At 37.1% G+C, this 19,143-nt stretch overlaps 1 protein-coding gene across 4 annotated transcripts in view; it reads left to right on the forward strand.

Moving 5' to 3' along the window:
• dnaaf9 (dynein axonemal assembly factor 9) overlaps positions 1-18,272 on the forward strand; it is a 227,511-nt gene extending 209,239 nt beyond the window's left edge. For 3 of the 4 annotated variants that reach the window (XM_043696418.1, XM_043696328.1, XM_043696586.1), the window contains 7 exons: positions 1,005-1,091; positions 1,272-1,378; positions 2,279-2,353; positions 7,055-7,257; positions 7,801-7,866; positions 9,141-9,234; positions 12,477-18,272. In XM_043696418.1, the coding sequence (XP_043552353.1) occupies positions 1,005-1,091; positions 1,272-1,378; positions 2,279-2,353; positions 7,055-7,257; positions 7,801-7,866; positions 9,141-9,234; positions 12,477-12,583 (739 nt within the window). In that variant the 3' untranslated portion in view covers positions 12,584-18,272. The other variant, XM_043696504.1, reaches the window with a different exon arrangement.
• Positions 18,273-19,143: the final 871 nt, after the last annotated feature.

A 19,143-nucleotide genomic window follows, 5' to 3' on the forward strand; every position in this document is an offset into this window, starting at 1 on the left:
TGCTGAGGCACAATCCTGGAATTTCCTCCCTAATGGCATTGTGGGTCTCTATAATCCACCTACACCAACAACTGGGGATTCTGCTGGCCTCGCTAGTGCATCCAAATTCCACGAATGAATAATTTTTAAAAGTTTAGTTTATTCCACAGGGTGGGCTGAACTCAGTGTCAGCCTGGTGAGTTCATTGGCAGAGAGGCATTTAAACAAGCATGAATGTGAGGACCCCACTACCTTCCTACTTCTGCCCAGATAAATCCTTGGCAGGAACGTTCAAGCACAGAATTCTTTTTCTACTGCTAATCAGCCTCTTAAGATGGCAACTAATGCCAATGGTGTCAGAATGAGGTATGTCACATGGAGAACATAACGAGACAATACTGGCATGTTTGCCTCATGGCTTTCAGGGTGAGAGTTCTTTGCTCAAAAGCACTTGGTGCCTGATGAAACCTGGCATTGGGAAGTTGAAGTGGGAGGGGAGCTCTGCAGCTACAATCAATTTCCCTCCCCTTCCTGTCAATCCAAAACAAATGCCTCCTGCCATCACTCATCTTAAGCCTCAGCTAGGTAGTGCACTATGAAGCAGGTACTATTTCTGATTGGCCAGCATTTTTTGGAAGCGGTGACATCTTCCAGTGTCTGCAATTCCAAGGAAGGCTGTCTTCTGCCCAAAGGGCAAGTGATGCAGCAGACCTTCTCAAAAAGTAGTAATGGAAGACTCACATTGACTCTAGCTAGCCAGCAAAACCCTCCTTGCCTCTGCTAAATACTGTTTGAGGAGTAGTCATGAGCTGCTTTAGGTTTCTTGATATGTAAGTGAAATGGGTACAATATTAAGGAATCTGAAGGAGTGAATGGAATAATATGTCGTAAGGATTGCCTTTAACTTCTCCAGCTGTATAAAACTGGGTGCTGTACTGCATGAATTCAAAAATCTTTCAAGCAACTAATCTTCCTCATGAAATATATTTGATTTACTGTTTCTTGTTCTTTTTTCCAAAATATAGGAATGCTGATGTTGAAATGATTTTGTCTGAAACTAGTTTTTCAGAGCCTTCAATGTTGAGAGCACGTTATTTGATGTTTCCTAGCTGGTAAGCATAAAATAAAATTCTGTCCAGTTCAACGCATTATGGTTCTTGAGGTGCTAGCCTTTGTAGACGGTAGTGACAAGAAAGGCATTTTAATTGATGGAATAAAAATTTACTTCAAAAAAATTACTTAATTTTAGTCAGAAGAAATGTATTGCATTTTTGTTCTGTTTTATTTTTCAGGTGGAATGGCAAATTCAGATCAGGTTCAGTTTTCCCACAAATGACTCAGATCTGTATCAAATTCAACCGTCCACTTGAAAAGGCCCGATTTGTAACTAAGTGTAAAGGTATGTTTACGTATTATAGTAAAATGTAAGTGCCATTCTCCTAGTACTGCTCAGTTCTAGTCTGATAGAGTTTAAGACTAAATGTTGCAGTTGAATGAAACTATCAATATATTCTCTTTGGATAAGAAACAGCACTGGCCTGAATAGGTAATATTTTGATTTCATATCTGGAAGATGCATATCCCTGGTTAACTTCATGCACAAACAGCTGCTGTTGAGATTTTTGGCATTGACTTGGATGTTGCATTGGAAATGATAAATTCATAAATGGCATGTTTACTATGCTTGTACCTAAAATATTAGGAAACTGAACTCTTGAAATGTAAACTTTTTAAAAGATTCTTTAATATTTCTCTGGCGTCTTGTAAGTTGAGATTTTTTTTCCTCCTTCCCTTTCCATTCCATGTTCACCTACCTTTCAACAGACTGAAGAGCATTAGAGCCAAACTACCCAATCTGATATCTCCAGGTCTAAATCTGCTTACTTGAGCTTTATTCAAAGTTGACCTTTTTTAAAGTAATGCACCTAATTCCTTTTAGCTTTTCTAATCCAGTGTAGTTGCCCTTGCATAAACATGTTGCAACTGAAATTTCCCACGTGCTTTCAATCTTTTTCTATTATTCAGTTAAGGTATGCACTACATTTTGCAGAATACCTGATGCACTTGTTCATGAAGCTATTTACCAACCTGGCAATTTAGCAATAACCAGGGAGGTTAGCTCAGAGACTGAATGCATTTCACAAATTTAGGTATTTTAGGGGGAAAAATTGTTGGTATTTGGAAGGATAAGATTTAATGAGCTGAAGGGGCTTTCTTATTTAAATTCTGACTTTTTATGTGAAAGCTAATATATCCCTATAGAATGAACCTAAGTCATCCTGTTATGTTTGTTATCTAGCTTTGAAAATCGCGCTGAAGTCATTTCCTTTTGATGGAAATATATATCACGTACGAGCGCAACTGAAATTTTCAGGTATTTACACTTTGGGATATTTGTAAAATTCATTGTTGAACGTGAATTTACATATATTACTCTCTGCTTGTTTCTAAACCTGCAAAAACGTCTATAATTTACTAAGTTGAAAAAGTGTATGTATGATACATTTTCAGAGCTATTTGGAACAGAATATCTAGCTTCTAAAACCAGTTCTGCATTTTGTCAAATCATTCATGATCTGTCACATAACTCAATTGACTCAACTTTCTTCCATCCCTTATTGACTAAAATCCATATGCCTAGATCACCGAAAGTTCAATTGCTCCAGAAAACACATTTGTAGGGTTTTCAAAATATCCATTGCTAGCCTTCCTGATTTCATTGAGTTATTAAAGCAACAATTAAAAATATGCCCTCTTGTTCTAGATATTGAAGGAAGGCGGTTGATTAGCTGCAGTGCATTTTGCACCTGGTATGCATGCTACCACTGCAACAATGGTGGGGGGAGTAAAAGTCTAAGTTGGTGCAAAGTGTACTGATGAAGCAGTTAATGGTGTTCAGCCTCTTCAGTGAGGAACTATACTTCTCAAGCAAATGGAGAGTATTTCTTCACATTCCTGATTTTTGCCTTACTAATGGTAAGCAGCTTATGGAGTGTGTTATGACCAAGTTGGTATGGGAAAACTGTTTTTATTTCTTGTCCCATTCCTCCCTTAAGCACAACAAAGTTTGAATTTGAAGGGGAGGTGATTATTGCTGGTAACTTATATGGTCAGGTTTGAATAAAAAGGAACTAATTTATTCATAAAAAACTGAAGGAAAGACTTGTCTTTTTGACAAAGGAAATACATACACTGACACAAACCTAAAATCTGGGGCAAGAGTGTTATCTTAAAAGTACTTTCACTGATTACACTTGCAGTTCAAAAATAAAAATTCGCACTTTGTCCTCATTTTGGTCTGTAGCCAAAATCAATTTACACACTAGGCAGTAATACCCGAGTGTCTGCCTGGATCAGCTATTGCTGGCTGACCTTTCTTTTCAGGAATCACACTAGCATGCATTTCAGATTATTTTTTAGGAATCCTCTATTTGTACTGGACTGTCAAATGTTGATGCAAAAACAGAGGAGGCCAAGGTTTGCTTGTGACAAATTATCTTCCTGATTGTGTTCAAATCTACATTTTATTGTAGTTAGATACTAGGTTATGGACATTTCTCTGAAGTGTGGTACTTATCCAAACACCTTGTGTTTTGCGAATGCAACATATCTATAGCTAGTTTTTTGTTTGAAAACTTCAAGTAAATATGGCTATTCTGTTATAAATTGGTATTTTGGGTAACATGATTTCACAACAGGATTGCAGACATATGTGATATGCTCCAACCATTCATCTAAGACTTTGGTCAGCATTTTAACTTGCTAAGGCAGGTTGATCTTTTTAGTTGTAGTTTTCCAATCTGAAAATGTTTTGTTATTAATTGGTCCTCCATGCATGCTTATATTATCCTCAATTAAATAAGCCCTAAATTTATGTTATGGCACTTTTGAGAGGTTCTATTGGATGAATGTTTTTGAAAATGTGAATATGTTATATCTACTGGTTCCCCAGAATTTATCCTATTTGCGATATTATCAAACATCATTTCCGTTGCATGACGTTAACTCTGATTTATCTCTATTCTTGTATACCTTATGGGCATTGTTGACATTTGTTGCCCATCCCTTGCTGCCTTTGAATGGTTTTGCTTTCTATGCCATTTCAGAGTGCAGTTGAGTTTTTTTTATATTAGCTCACTTAGAGTGGAATCAGGCCCTTCGGCCCAACGAGTCCACACCGACCCTCCGAAGAGCAACCCACCCAGACCCATTCCCCTACGTTTACCCCTTCACCCAACACTACAGGCAATTTAGCATGGCCAATTCACCTAACCTGCACATGTTTGGACTGTCGGAGTTGAGTTTGGAGTTACACATAAGCCAGATGAGGCAAGGACGGTAGACTTCCTTTTGCTGAAGAGCATTAGTCAACCAGATGGGATTTTACAACAAATGAAAATGCTGTCATGGTACCATTTAAGATGTGATTTTTTTTTTAGTTCCAGGTTTTATTGACTTCAGTTTTTACCACTGCCACTTTGAGATTCAAACTCATGTCCCGAGTCATTAGCCTGCGTCTAATTGCTACTGCAATACCACAACACCACTGCCTCCCAATTTTGCACATATAAGTGCCCTATTACCAAATGATTTTTTTTTCCAGGATTCTTCTTACTAAAATATCAGGTTATGGTTCCCTGCATTCTTATGAATAGTGGCATTATGTTTTAAACATAGAAACATTGAAAATTGGAGCAGGATTAGGCCACTTGGCTCTTCAAGCCTGCTCTGCCGTTTTAGTATGATTGTGACTGCTCATCCACTTCAGTATTTTTCTCTGTTTACTCCCCATTCCCTTTGATCATTTAGCCCTAAGAAATATACCTATCTCCTAATTTGGCACCAGCTCAATCACATTTCCTCCTTTCAGAACTGGTTAAAGTAGTAGAGAGCTTTGATCAAACATTAGGTCAGCAGCAGATGCAGAGAACTACAGGGACAAGTAATATGAATCATTGGAAAATGTGGTTCCTCCACAATTGAAGAGAACAGAGACACTCAGGAGAACTTGGATGAGTAACAAATGGAGTTTCACTCATTTACTATTATTAAATCAAATTTTCTTTTCACAGTAGGGGCAGTCACTGCATTTGTTGGAATACCAATAAAATTTTACAGAGGAAAACAAATTTCTGCTGTTAGAACTTTATGATCTTATCGAATATGGGTGTCCTGGTAAGGGTTGAGACAGGGGAATGAGGTTAAAAGGTGGTGAGATAGTAACCTATTTCCATTGGAATGGAGCATCCAATTAAATGAGTTGGTTAATTATTGGCATACAGGGGTAAGCAGGTAAAACTACAAAATGCAGACAGACAAATTCAACAACTTCATGCATGAGTCCCTCAGGATTCAAAGAGCAAAGAAAATTACAGCACAGGAGGCAGGCACTTCAGCCTTCCAAGCCTGCGCCGATCCACATTCTTTGTCTACACAAACTGTCACCTATCTTCCAAGGATCTGTATCCCTCTGTTCCCTGGCCATTCATATGTCAGTCTAGATATATGTTAAATGGCCTAATTTCTGCCCTATGTCTTATGGTCTTTGGTCTTAAGGTTTTATTTCAAATAGAGGAACCTCGATTATCCAAAGAACACAGCCGGGGAATATTTCATTCGGTTGATCGAATTTCTGATCATCAAAAAATCGATAACATAGTTTTACCAAGCATTGGGACCTTGCAGTCTTGCTAGATAATCCGATATTTGGATAATTGAATGCCGGTTGATGAAGGTTCCTCTGTAAATCTGTTGGACTATAACATGGTATCATGTGACTTCTGACTTTGTTCACTCCAGTCCAACACCAACGCATCCACAATATCAGTTGCAGACCTTAAAAGATTTGCTATTCTCTCTGTGTAATCTGTCTGGCTTCAAGATAGTAGAGTGTGAAGTTTTGGAAGAAGTGTGTGTATTTCACATTTGAGAAACTGAAGGCTTTTGCATTTTTCTCAATTCGAATGGGTTACCATATGTACTAGTTAAGAGCATGAAGATGGGGTAGTTCTTGGCTCCACATATAGCTAACCCAGGGAGGAGGGAGGTATGATGCATTGGAGTAGCAGATAATCCAGATAAGAGGTCTGAGGCTGCAACTGTGACAGTGATAACTTGTGACATCAGTCATGCAGCACTAATCCTGGAATGGTAACCCTCTGGCATATGCCGGTATTGAGATTGAAGAAGCATGTAGGTGGATTAGCCATGCTAAGTTATTTGCAGTGTCCAGGCATCTGCAGGTTAGGTGGATTAGCCGTGGTAAATGCTGCATTACAGGGATAGGGTAGGGGCTGTGTCTGGATGGAATGCTGTTTGGAAGTTCAATGCAGGATTGATGGGCTGACTGACCTGTTTCCGCACCATAAAGATTCAATGGGAGAAAAGAATTCACTTTATTGTGAATAACTGCAGCCTTTTACATATGTGAAGGGCAAGTGATTTAATTGCCTTGTGTGCTTCCTTTTAAAATACCATTGATCATGATAGTTCTTATGAGTTTATCCAGTCTATGCACATTTCTTAAACAATCCAAAGGACACCTGATATTTCCTAGAAGTGTCTTGGGACCATAGTCAAAAGGGTACCCTACTTCTCCAGAACTGCACTTTATCCTGTGGATTGCCCCCATGAGCCAAGGATATGCAAGTTACACCCCACCCTCTGTCCATAAAAATGGTAAATGTTGAGATCTGGGTGGGACTAATGGATTCCTGACTCGGGTGCCATTTTGACAAAACTGGAGGATGCAGACAATTCAGGTCTAATTTTTTTTTAAAATTAGCATCAAGCGATTGAATGCCAAGACGTTCCTGTAAGTCCTCTTAACAGTTTTTCATTATATCCTTGCAGTTTGCCATTGAACTTGAAGCCTGGAAGTAATTTGGATGCCCAGTGCCTTGTCGGCATTGTTGCAGTATGCATCAAATACAGAAGAAAGATAATCAATTTTCTATATGATGATTTTCTGTAACATATAGGTCACATTCTTTTTGAAAGCTTTTGGAATGCTTTGGTCATATTTTAGAATCATTATTTGTGAATGATTATCTTCCTTTTTAACTCTGCCTTACAGATTCTGAGAAAAAATTTGAAATTTATCACAACACCCAGATTAATACGTTCAGCATGGTCTCCTTACAAGATAGCCCTTCACCACCTCCTTTACAAGGTGATGGAAAGACCAATGGGCGCAAGCTTGACAGCTTTGTTGTATTCATCGGTTGCATGCTGAAAGAAGAGACTATGAAAGATTGGTTGCGACAGTGTGCAAGCCAGGTAGAGTTTTAGAATGAAAACCTGATAAATATATCTCCAATTCTTGTGAATGTATCTTTTTAACACTTACTTATAATAGTTATTACTGTATTGTGAACATCTAAGTTTAGAGCAAATGTGCTTGTCCAATCAAGCCCATTCTGCTATTCAGTCTGATCATGGTGGATCTGATTGTGGCTTCAGCTTCAAATTCCTGCCTACTCCTGATATCCTTTTAATTCTATCGTTAGTCAATAATCTATCTACTATCTATCTAAAAAAAAAAAATCTCTATCTCTTGGAAAATGAGTTGCATTGATTCATGACCTCTGAAAGAAAAGCTTTCTCCACATCTCTTTTTTTAAACACTGGAACACTCTTACTTTTGCACTGAGTGCCATTGTTCCAGTCTCACCCGTATGCAGAAACATCCTTACAGCATTTTTCAGCTGCCCCAGGTTTATGCCATTTTGCACCTGTGCTATATTGGATAAAAATTTTTATTAAATCATTTTTTAACTGGAATGCTGTGAATATTTTACCATTGTCAATCTTGTTTTCTAGAAACTCCAGAAGAAACCTCTCAAGACACTTGACACCCTCACCAAACAAGAAATAAAAAATGTCCATGTAAGTACTCTATCAATTGATTTTACAGCTTGTGTTTCATTGTACAGAAGTAAAATTAGAATGTAATGAAGCCAGAGCCAGTTGAATATGATATTGCTTTACTTGAAAGAAATAATTGAGGCAGCTAACTGGCAGACCATACTTGGATGATTTGTATGGGAAAAAGGTGTTGAGTGAATATGACTTACTACTGAATTACTGAAATTTGTGATCTGTTGAATACTGTGACTAACTAAAACTTCCCTTTATCTTGTAGGATCTTCCAGTTCAAAAAGAGGCCATTTGGCCAGGCCTGTGTGGCTTTTTGATTTTTACTTATGAAACCTCCTTGACTATAATCATTGACAACAATGCAACTGCAGCCTGCACTCTTGAGGTTTCCATCTCTCAGTCAGACTTCACTAATAGTCATCAGCATTAACATAAATCACAATTGGCTACCAGGACAGAAGTGCGTCAATCATCAGGCACTTTGACAGCTTCCCAGACACCACAGTACAAATGTCCAGATTTTAGCACTGAAGTGCAGTGTTAACATTCAAGATAATGCCTGTTTAAGTCATGGAAGATGGCCATTCCCTGCCAGAACAAATCTGCAGACAAAATGGCTGGGAGAGGAAAGAAATCAGTAGAAAACCAGGCACTCTAGATGCTGGACATCTTAAAGAAAAACAGATTGCTAGAGAAACTCAGCAGGTCTGGCAGTTCTGAAGAACGGTCACTGAACCCAAAATGTTGACTCTGGTTTCACTCCACAGACGCAGAGAAAAATGAATGTTGGGGTGGGATTTGAGCCCATACCTCTATAGAGGAGTCAGAATTTTCCAGGCTTAAGCAAGGAATCACACTCCTTAAGCTTGGCCCTCAGACCATTTGGTTATCCTGACAGTTTCATTATGTTACACCCCAGTATTGAACTGGGGAGCTTTGTGTGTGAGGCAAAAGTTGTCACCACTTCAGTAGAGAAACTATGTGCCACAAAGTCCAATTTAGTCCACTCCCATTTTTCCTCCCTTTCTTTGGAGTCTAATTGCACAGGACTTCTGCTACTATGATTACTATTTTCCTAAGTCACCAAATCTTTTCCACAGACTTTGAAAATGTATTCCCCATGTTAAAGGCTGTCTGTAATGTTTCAATTTCAACAATTCTTTCACCATCTCTATGAAGAGTTGAGTGTGTGTAGATTGAAAATCACAATATTTAACGTCAGCGATATCAAACGTATTTTGTGAAGGGTACTTTCGTTTCATTCTTGGTCTTTAACCCTACAGATCAAACGACATTTGGAGTTACCTCCACCTGGATGGTTTTACAATGGGAATCAGTTTGTTAACTTCTTTGGTGAAAAGAGTGACTATCACCCTCGTATCCTTTCAAGTTTGTGCTTTAAAATTAGTAATTGTCTTGGGGTTGATATAGCAGAATGCTTGCTTAAGCCATTTTAGAGAATAGTTAAGAAGGTAGTCTGGCTGTGGAATTGCACGTAGGCCAGATGAGGCAAGGACAGCAGATTTCCTTCCCTAAAGAATAGTAGTGAGCCAGTTTTTTTTTTTTAATGACAATCAAACTGGTTTCAAGGTGGTCATGAGATTTTTAGTTGCAAATTTTTATTGAATTCAAATTCTGCCACTTGCTGCAGTGGGGCTTGAAGATAGGAGAGAGAGGATGGTGGTGGACTGTTGCTTTTTGGACTGAAGTTCTGTGACTAGTGGTGTGCCACAAGGTTCGATGCTAGGTCCGTTGCTTTTTGTCATTTGTACAAATGACTTTAATGTGAATATATGAGATCTGGTTAGTAAGTTCGCAGATGACACCAAAATTGGTGGTGTATTGGACAATGAAGATGGTTATCTTTGACAATGATAGAACTTTGATCAGATGAGCCAGTGGGCCAAGGAGTGGCAGGTGAAGTTTAATTTAGGTAAATGTGAGGTGCTGTATTTTAGAAGGGCAAATCAGGGCAGGAATTATACACTTAAAGATAGGATCCTGGGAGTGTTGCTGAACATAGAGACCATGGAGTGCAGGTTCATAGTTTCTTGAAGGTGGAGCCTCAGGTTGACAGGATAATGAAGAAAGCATTTGGTACACTTGCCTCTATTAGTCAGTGCATTGAGTATAGGAGTTGGGATGTCATGCTGCGGCTTTACACGACATTGGTTCAGCTACTTTTGGAATACTGTGTTCAATTCTGATCTCCCTGCTGCAGGAACGATGTTGCGAAACTTGAAAGGGTGCAATGAAGGGTTACAAAGATGTGACTGGGATTGAAGGGCTTGAGCTATTGGGAGAGGCTGATTAGGCTGGGGCTATTTTCCTTGGTGTGTTGGAGGCTGAGGGGTGACATTATAGAGGTTTACAAAATCATGAGGGGTATGAACAGAGTGAATAATCAAGGTCTTTTTCCCAAGGTAGTGAAGTCCAAATCTAGAGGGCATAGGTTTAGGGTGAGAGGGGAAAGATTTAAAAGGGAACTAAGGGGCTACCTTTTCACACAGGGTGTTGCACATATGGAATGAACTGCCAGATGAGCTGGTGGAGGCTGGTATAATTATATCATTTTAAAAGATACCTGAAAGGCTATATAAATAGGGAGAGTTTAGAGAGATATGGGCCAAATGGGACGAGAATAATTTAAGCTATTTGGTTGGCATGGACAAATTGGACCAAAGGATCTGTTTCCATGGAACAATTCCATGATCTATAACTTGAACTAGAACCTCAGAGCAATACCTGAGTTTCTGGATTAAAAGTCCAGCCATAATATGATTAGGCTTCATTTCCCCTCAAACTGGGACACGTCCTTCATCCCTTCAATGGTGTTATAAGCATATTTACTGAAACTGGACTGTAGCAATTCAAGAAAGCGGTTCACTGACTTCTCAAGTGCAGCTAGATGGGAAATAAATGCTGGCCCACCCAGCATTGTCTATATCCTGTGAGAGACTTTTAAAAGTATCGTTTTGGTTTGACTTTACAAAATGGGGACTTCTAACTTTTTTGTAAATAATTAATCATTTAAAATTTTGGGGGGAGCTTTATGATTTAGGATCTCCTCGTTTCTGGGATTATTTCAACTCCGTTTTCAGTGTATTTGGAGCCATTGAGCACAAAGGAGATAGGTAAATGGGATTTAATAAGAATTAGAACATGGGCAGCAGAGTTTTAAATGACCCAGGTTTGAAAGGTAACTGGAGGACAGCTGGTCAGTGATATGCTTGAAGAAGGGCTTATGCCCGAAACGTCGATTCTCCTGTTCCCTGGATGCTGCCTGACCTGCTGCGCTTTTCCAGCAACATATTTTCAGGTATGCTTGACTAGTCAAGTTCAGGGGTGATACAGACATGGATATGGGTTTCATTAGCAAGGTGGATTCAGTTCATGTCACAGAGGCAGAAGTAGGTGGCTTAGTGACTAAAATGATAGAAACTCCTTTCGGAATCATAAACAACCAATAATAAAAGTGGCTTCCTGTGGACCCCAAATGGAAAAATAACTGAACTGGCAGTGAGAAGCTGTGTTCTGAGAATACACACCTATTCTATTTTTTTTTGTTTCCTTCATATCAGCTGTCTAATAGAACAGAAGTATATACAGAAGATAACCGTTGCTTATTTCTTGTCAGTAAAATTAATTGTTAAATAATTGGGTAGTGGAATACATTACTATTTATCAATTTATTCAGGAAAGTGACATTTAACTAATAGATAAACTTGTACTAAAATAGGGTATTCGATTCTCTTGTCTTTGTGAGTTCACTTCATTGTTTTTAAGTTAGTTAATGGCAACTGTTTAAAATTTAGGTTTTTTGAGTAAGTGTATTTTTGGCTTACAAAGGTGCCAGTGATGGCTCAGCTGGTAGCATAGTTTCCCGTTTCTAGATTCAGGTCCTGCACAAGAGCTGACCTTCTGTTGTACTGGTGCATGAGCACTGCACTAGAGAAGTTGTCATATTGCCAGCAACATTTAACCACCTTGGTTGGGTGTTTTGAAAAAAAAAAGTCTTGCAGTACAATTTTGAAGCAAAATGTGGAAGTTATCCACAGTGTCCTGGCTAGTGATTATCGTTGCAAAACAAATGAAATGTTTATTATCTTATTGTTGTTTGTTGAGTATACATTGCTGCATTTTCTACATTATAACAATGACTATGCTTCAAGAAATACATTTATAGTCAGTAGAGCACTGAGATATCTGGTATATGTCAAAATATTAAATGCATGTCATTCTCTCTCTCCCTGTGCTAGTTTGTCTCCCACTGCCAGTCCAGCTTGCTTGCTCACTCCTTCCACACATGCCCACCTTGCTTGTTCCATGTAAACGTGCCTCACTCGCTTGCTCTCAGTCTCTCCCCTGCACACACGTTCGCTCGCCCCCTCCCTCCTTGCATGTGCACATTTCTTTCCACCCTCCCCTTGCATATCACCCATGTGTCTCTAGCTCACTCTGTGTCTTTATTGTATTAGTAGGTGTAAATGATGAATTGCAATTAAACTTTTCATAGCTGGAAATAATTGAAACCCATGGACAAACAGTTTTAATTGCAATGCCGATTGTAGGAAGATCATATGACAAATGATTGACTTTCCTTAAATCTCTAAAATCAGTAATGGACACGTTCATAGAAGAATATCTATCAGAAGTCAACAAAGAGATTGAGAAATACAACCGTGAAATTGAAAAACAAGAGTGTGTAGATCTGTTTGAGCCATAATTCTGATGACCACCTAAGTCCCATGATCTGACATGCTTTGAATTAGATTGGGATAACAGATTACAGATAATGAACAAATGCCTGAAATGGATTAGAACTGGTAACAATGCAGAACTTGCAAAATAAAAATCAAGTACCAAACATGTAAGAATTTACTAATAGTTAACCATATTCAATTCAGATGGAATTGTAATCATTTCTCACTGTTGACTTAGTTATTCCTAATCATGGGCGTTAGAACAGTAGTTACACAAAATATTTTATTTGTTTACTGAGTCTACTTCAATGCAATTCCCAGCACGTGTTTATTAACTGGACAATTTGTAACATGGAAAATCTCCAAGCTTGACACTTTATAAATCTTCTAAGATCCTGAAGTAGTTGCGTCCTGTTCCAGATGTATTGGAAGTAAGTGTATTTGCTATTTGTGAAAGGACACATTTGTGACTTGTTGAAATGTTAAGCAAATATACCTGCACAAGTTCACTACAGAGGATAACCTTGTCAGAATGAAAGCAAAATTCTGCTAGAAATTTGAAATCTACACTGCTGGAGAAACTGAGCAAGTCTGGCAACATCTATGGAAAGAGAAACAGTGTTTAATATTTCAAGTTTGGTATGTCTCTTCTTGAGTTCTGAAGAAGTCATATTGGACTTTTTATCTCTGCCAATAGCTGTTGACAAACTAGCTGAGTTCCTCCAGCACTTTGTGTTTGTTAAATTATGATAGAACTTGTTACAAATCAACATGCAAGAAGATTTTTAGTTTTATAAGCAGCTCATTCTACCAAACCAGTGACAGTCTAGATTTATCATTTTCTTTTGTGCAGCAAGATTTCAATCTGCATGTAAGCCCTAAAGTTTATATATTTTTAATTGTTTCACAATTAGAATAATGATTTGCTGCTTCATTTTGTTATGCTATCGAATTCGTCTATGCAATCTTGTTTAAAGACCCTTTACTATAAATTTGATCTGTACCAGCATTAGCGAAGTTATGTGGGTGCATAGTTGTGGTGTCTGACTGGATGAATGTGTAACAATTGCTGGTGTATGTGTAGATTAATTTCTCGTACTAAATGTAAATCCTACACCACAAATAACATGTTTGTACATTAACATAATTACCCATAAAGAAGGTATATTGACATAGACTGTTAAGTTTGTGTGAATTTGAAAAGTAGTTCACACCAAGATATAGTATTTATGCATGCTTGTGCTTCCTTAATTTCTCCTACCTCTCCCACCCCATCAGCATGTTCAGTCCATCATCAACCTATGGATGAACATTATTTGATCTTTGCAGGGAATGATTGCCAGATTTTCAGTGCTGGATAGGAACCCACTTATTCTTTTGAATATGCAGCCTTTTCCTTTGTTCATTACTCCAAACTGTCTTTAACTAATGAGATTTCTGCAGTTAGAAAAGTAGGAGCCATCTGTAATTTTCTTAGTGGTATCTTTTCAATAAGTGATTTTCTTTATTTATGTAATGCTAGGTTAACCTGCAAAGCAGTGGAAGTAACGCTTTTGAATCTTCTGTATACGGAAAAAGAAATCTGTATTAGAAACTTTGGAGCAAATGTGTTACTGAACATTTGGATTGGTGGAATAACAATATTTGCCAAGTAAACTGAAGCATTTGCTCTTCTGATTTCTTTGTGTAAACAAATATTAGTGATAGTATAGAGAATCAAACTTATAGCCTCTGTAGTGGAATATTGTGTTCAGGTAAATTTGTTTACTGGTTCTAAATTTTCACTACTTATGGAACATTGTGAAGAACAACTTTATTATGCTGCACTTTGAACTTTAAGGCCTATCTAAGTGAGTTTGACAGTTTGTGTATCGCCTTGGTTCCTACAGTTTGGGCATTCCTAAAAATAAGACCTGGGTCTTCACTAAACAAACTTTCTAGCACCGGTGTGCAAAACACCTGATAATACACTTGAGTACGAAAGCTACTCAGCAGCTAAATAATGTTAACCAGATTGTTTAGTGTACTTTTTCCTACAACAATGTTTTATTCATCAAGGACTTGGCTCAACTGTACTGTTCTACATTTTGATTATAACTATACAAGAAGACAGACCTTTGGTTTTGTATCCCAAGTCAAACAGCTGTCTTTTATTATGAGAAAGTAATATGATAAATATAAATGGTTTTCTTTAAGAAAGCAGTGCCAGCTCTGTGAAGTAGAAAACACAGTGCTGAGATATTACTCAGCGTATTTAGTTAAATGTACTTCCATTTTAAGATAATGCAGGGCCTAAGAATTGTAAAGATGAAAACTCATCTGTTTGGATACCAAGTTTTCTTTTGTTCTGTAAAATTAGCCACACAAGGAATAAGTAACTTTATACTCCATTTGGATATATAAAAGGAAAGGTAGGGTTTCCAGAATTCAGTGTGCACCTGCTTTTGCAAGTTGTTCTTGGATTCTTCTACCACTTAGCTATGCATGTAACTCGCCTTTATGCATGAAAAATGATGTATGGTACAGAAGGGTAAATTAACCAGTAGATGCATTCAAGGGGAACAGCTATTGGTAAGTTGACATGCTGCCATTTACTTTTACATACCAGTGGTGTGTATGTAAAATGCTCAGACTGGGCCACCAGTCATCAAATACCATTGATTTTCTTCCAGTGTGAAGACTTTTAAGCATCACTTTATCACATTGATGAAAAAACAGGGGGTTGATATAACCAAACTAATATGCTCCTTAAATATCTTGTTGACCCAAGAATATGCAATTTGAGTGTTTCATAAATGTCAAAGTTGTGATTTGAGGTGTGCAACGAGTAACTTGATTCCAAAATTCATAACCTTAAATTTGTAATTGACTCGCTTTATTCTAGAACATGATTTTCATATACTAGATCAAAATTGCTAGAAAATTTTCCTTCATGTCTTAAGTTGCAGTGTGACACAGTTCACTCAATAGTGGTCAAATTCTAATGTGGGTGAAAATTTCATTTCAATAACAAAATTTGTATTCCACTTGTGATCAGTATTAAATTTTGGCTGATGAGATGGTTGCATTACTGATCGCCAATACTTGCAGTCAACACCTCAGGTACTTTTCATGTTTTGCTGTAGTCATGGTTTGGTGATTAGGAAAACATTTACCTATATCACTAGATATAGATGGAGCAGTGTAATTGAATTTAAATGGAAAACTAAGTTGAAGGGACACTTTTTGACAACTTTATAAATCTAATGAGTAAATGGCAGTTAGACACATTTAGCTGACAAAGCAAATAATATCTGTAATAGAAAAGTAGAAAACTATAGAAATGCTTTGGAGCCTTCCCCTCAAAGTAGTTTTTAAGCAGCTATGCTGTGTGATAACTTGGTAGGTCTGAGTGTTTGTTTACCAGTATAACCTCACAACTAATGTTAAGACTCTAGGACAGCAAATAAATAGTGTTTGTGTGTCCCAACATAGATTTGTGATGGACGACATGAACTGTTTTACAATAAGTTGTTTATAATCTGAGACAGAAACAACAGTGCCTAAACATTATATCAGCTTTGTAATGTTTTATAACTGAAGCTGTATTTAAACTCCACAGTGAGCTGGTCTACAGCTAGCTGCTGATCCTTTATTTGGGGGTTAACTTTAAATTAAGTTGTTATACTGCACTGTAATAAAGTCTCTTTCAAAGATATCATGCTGTAAAGAGAAGCTAAACTTGTGCCCTGCAATCATAGAAGCATGTGGCTACTTTATATTCAGCTACAAAGAAAATTGTCCTGTCGTATTACAGGGCTTTGCAAATGTCGTCCATCATAATTTATGATTAAGTTAAGCTAATTTAATATTAGTAAGATGAAGTTCGTTTTGGCTACATTAAAATGTTAGTTTAACATCAGTAACTTCTGTGATTATAGAGCCAGGAATATGCTTAATATAGATGTGGCCAGCCATTGTATTTGTATTGCACATCAAAAATAATCGATTCACTGTGAAATTGATCTAGTGTGGCATCCAGATGGCCTTAGCCCTTTCGCCAGTTAATCCTCTGCCATTGGATCCTCAAAAATTCTGTCAGTCTTATTGATGTTAGTTTGGGCTGTACTGATTTTGGCAGGTATTTTGCTGCTCTATTACCCTGGATTAAATGAAAATAAAATGTTAGAGAATATTATACAGTCATAATTTCATACACTGCTAGAAGTACAAGTTATTTAATTGTAAGCTATACAACTGGTGACTCATTAATTCACTAGTTACAAAAGAATCTGGAATATAACTTCTGGCTTTTGGGAAAAGCAACAAGTTGTGTATGTTTCATCAGATCAAATAGCAGTATATGGTATAGTTACATTTGCAAGTTCAACTCAGAATATGCGAAACCCTTATTTTGAATTTATTTGTATGATTGCCTTCATGCCAAAATGTCAGCAGGTGCTTGGTACAAATCATAGTGATGGCTTATTTGAAATCCCATTTAGGTTTATTTAAGAACTTGAAGGACTTTGTTTTTTGATGTTTTAGGGAAAATTAATAGAAAATAAATTGTGTTGATTTAGAATCTTTGATGGAATACAATGGTTTTACAAAGCACAATAATAATTAAAATTTTTGGCCTACACATCTTTTGGGTAACAATTCTACAGTGGTTTATAAGTGATTATTTGGTGTTTCTGCCATTTAACTGGATCAGGACCTACAAGTTTAAAAGTAACTGTACTGAAGTGATTCTTCAGGTAAATGGTAAGGCAGTCACATTAAGATGCTTTGGGTTTCTAAAGGCCTTCTGTTAATGTTGATCTTTTGAGCCCTGTTAAGAATGGTGTTGGTGAAAGGGGTTTGGTATCAAACTAACAGGAGTATTGCAAAACTGAAATCTGAATGCTAGGCAGTTGTTTTGATGTTAAACTATTAGCCGGCCTTTACAAAGTATGCTTGCATCATTATTGTTGGGAGAGTGTTTTGTGCTGGTCGCTGAAGTTATGGATCGTACATTCTTTGAAAAGGAACACAGCAGCTTGAATTAGCTTACATTCCCTGGTCTACTTGACTCAAGGGTTAATTTAAGTTCTAGTTTGTGTTCCCATTTGGAATTCTAATAGTATTTGCACATAGAGTTCAGTTAACGAATTGGTATTGGAAAAAGGGAACAATTTTATTTGTTTGATAACAATGACTTTACTGTGATTTGCTACAACGTATGATGTAATTTTAAACATCAGGTCATTAGCAAAATAATTTACCTCATAAATTGAAGCTATAACATAAATTTTTAGACAATTACTTGCTGAATTTTTTCAAGCAAAATTCTTCAGATTAATGAAGAGTGAATTCAGGAATTTATTTGTTTGGCTTGAAAGCGTGCCAAATTTGTCGTTTTGATACTAACTTTAACCACTTTAGCTTGTGTTTTGGAAGGGGGAGAATATCTATAAATTAAAACGTTTGAATTGTATTTGCACAAAACTACTGTAACTTCAGTTAAACTGGTTTTGCGAGTGACTGAAGCTTTTTTGCATATCTTGTATTTATTACACTGCAAATGATATAATTAATCCAACAAAGTGTATAGAATAATTATTAGTTTTACTGTTTATTTTTGTATTTGTTGGCACATTTTTACCTGTAGTTGTGATGTTTTGCAATTTTTACATAAGTAATTTTCAGCAATTGCGTTTAAACTTCAATAAAGTTTATATGTTTCACCAATGAAAGTGGCTGTCTTTAATTCAACATCATTAGTTCTGGATTCTGAAATAAAATATCCCTTTCTTTTAAATTGCAAGGAAGATTTTGAACCTTATAGAAAAAGACATTGGTTGATTGATCATTGCTGTCCACAAGAGTTTTTATGTCCTACTTAATCTTACCACATTGGTATATACTTTTTCTAGAGCATCAAGATTGCAAACTTTCAGTTGAAAAGAAGAAACTTAAATAAAACAAGGAGGTGGCATTTGAATTTGAAAACAAGGGCCTGGTCAATTTACTGTAATATGATTGGTAGGAATAGTTTTAGAGGGAAAGGACATGAGAATGTGTGCAATTTATGATTAAAAATCACTGCTGATATGAACAGTAAATATTAACGCAGCATTTGTTGTGTATGACAGGAAAACATACAATGGGCAACATTTGTTCCATCTACTTCATTCTATTATTCTCCTGTCTTTTCCTCCCTCATCGGTTTATCTGGTTTCCCTTCAATTCATCCATGCTGAAAAGCGCTTTGTAATTTCTGTATTATTATCACAGAGTAAAAACATTACTTCTGAGTTCTCTTGCATTCAATAGTGATTCACTTAAATTTATAACCTCTGGTTTTGGACTCTTTTATTTCTGCTATTCTACTATTTTAGGAACATTGGACTTAGAAGTGGAGGTAAGATTAGAGTGGTCTCGTGGGTTCCCTCATTCCTGATGAAGGGCTCCTGCCCAAAATGTCGATTTTCCTGATCCTCAGATGCTGCTTGACTCTGATGTCCAGTATCTGCAGTCCTCACTTTCACCTAGAAGTGGAGTTAGCCATTTGGCCTTTCAAGCAGCCTCGACCATTCAGTATGACCTGATTGCGGTTTCA

Source organism: Chiloscyllium plagiosum, chromosome 1 (assembly GCF_004010195.1).
Source record: "Chiloscyllium plagiosum isolate BGI_BamShark_2017 chromosome 1, ASM401019v2, whole genome shotgun sequence".
NCBI lineage: Eukaryota > Metazoa > Chordata > Chondrichthyes > Orectolobiformes > Hemiscylliidae > Chiloscyllium > Chiloscyllium plagiosum.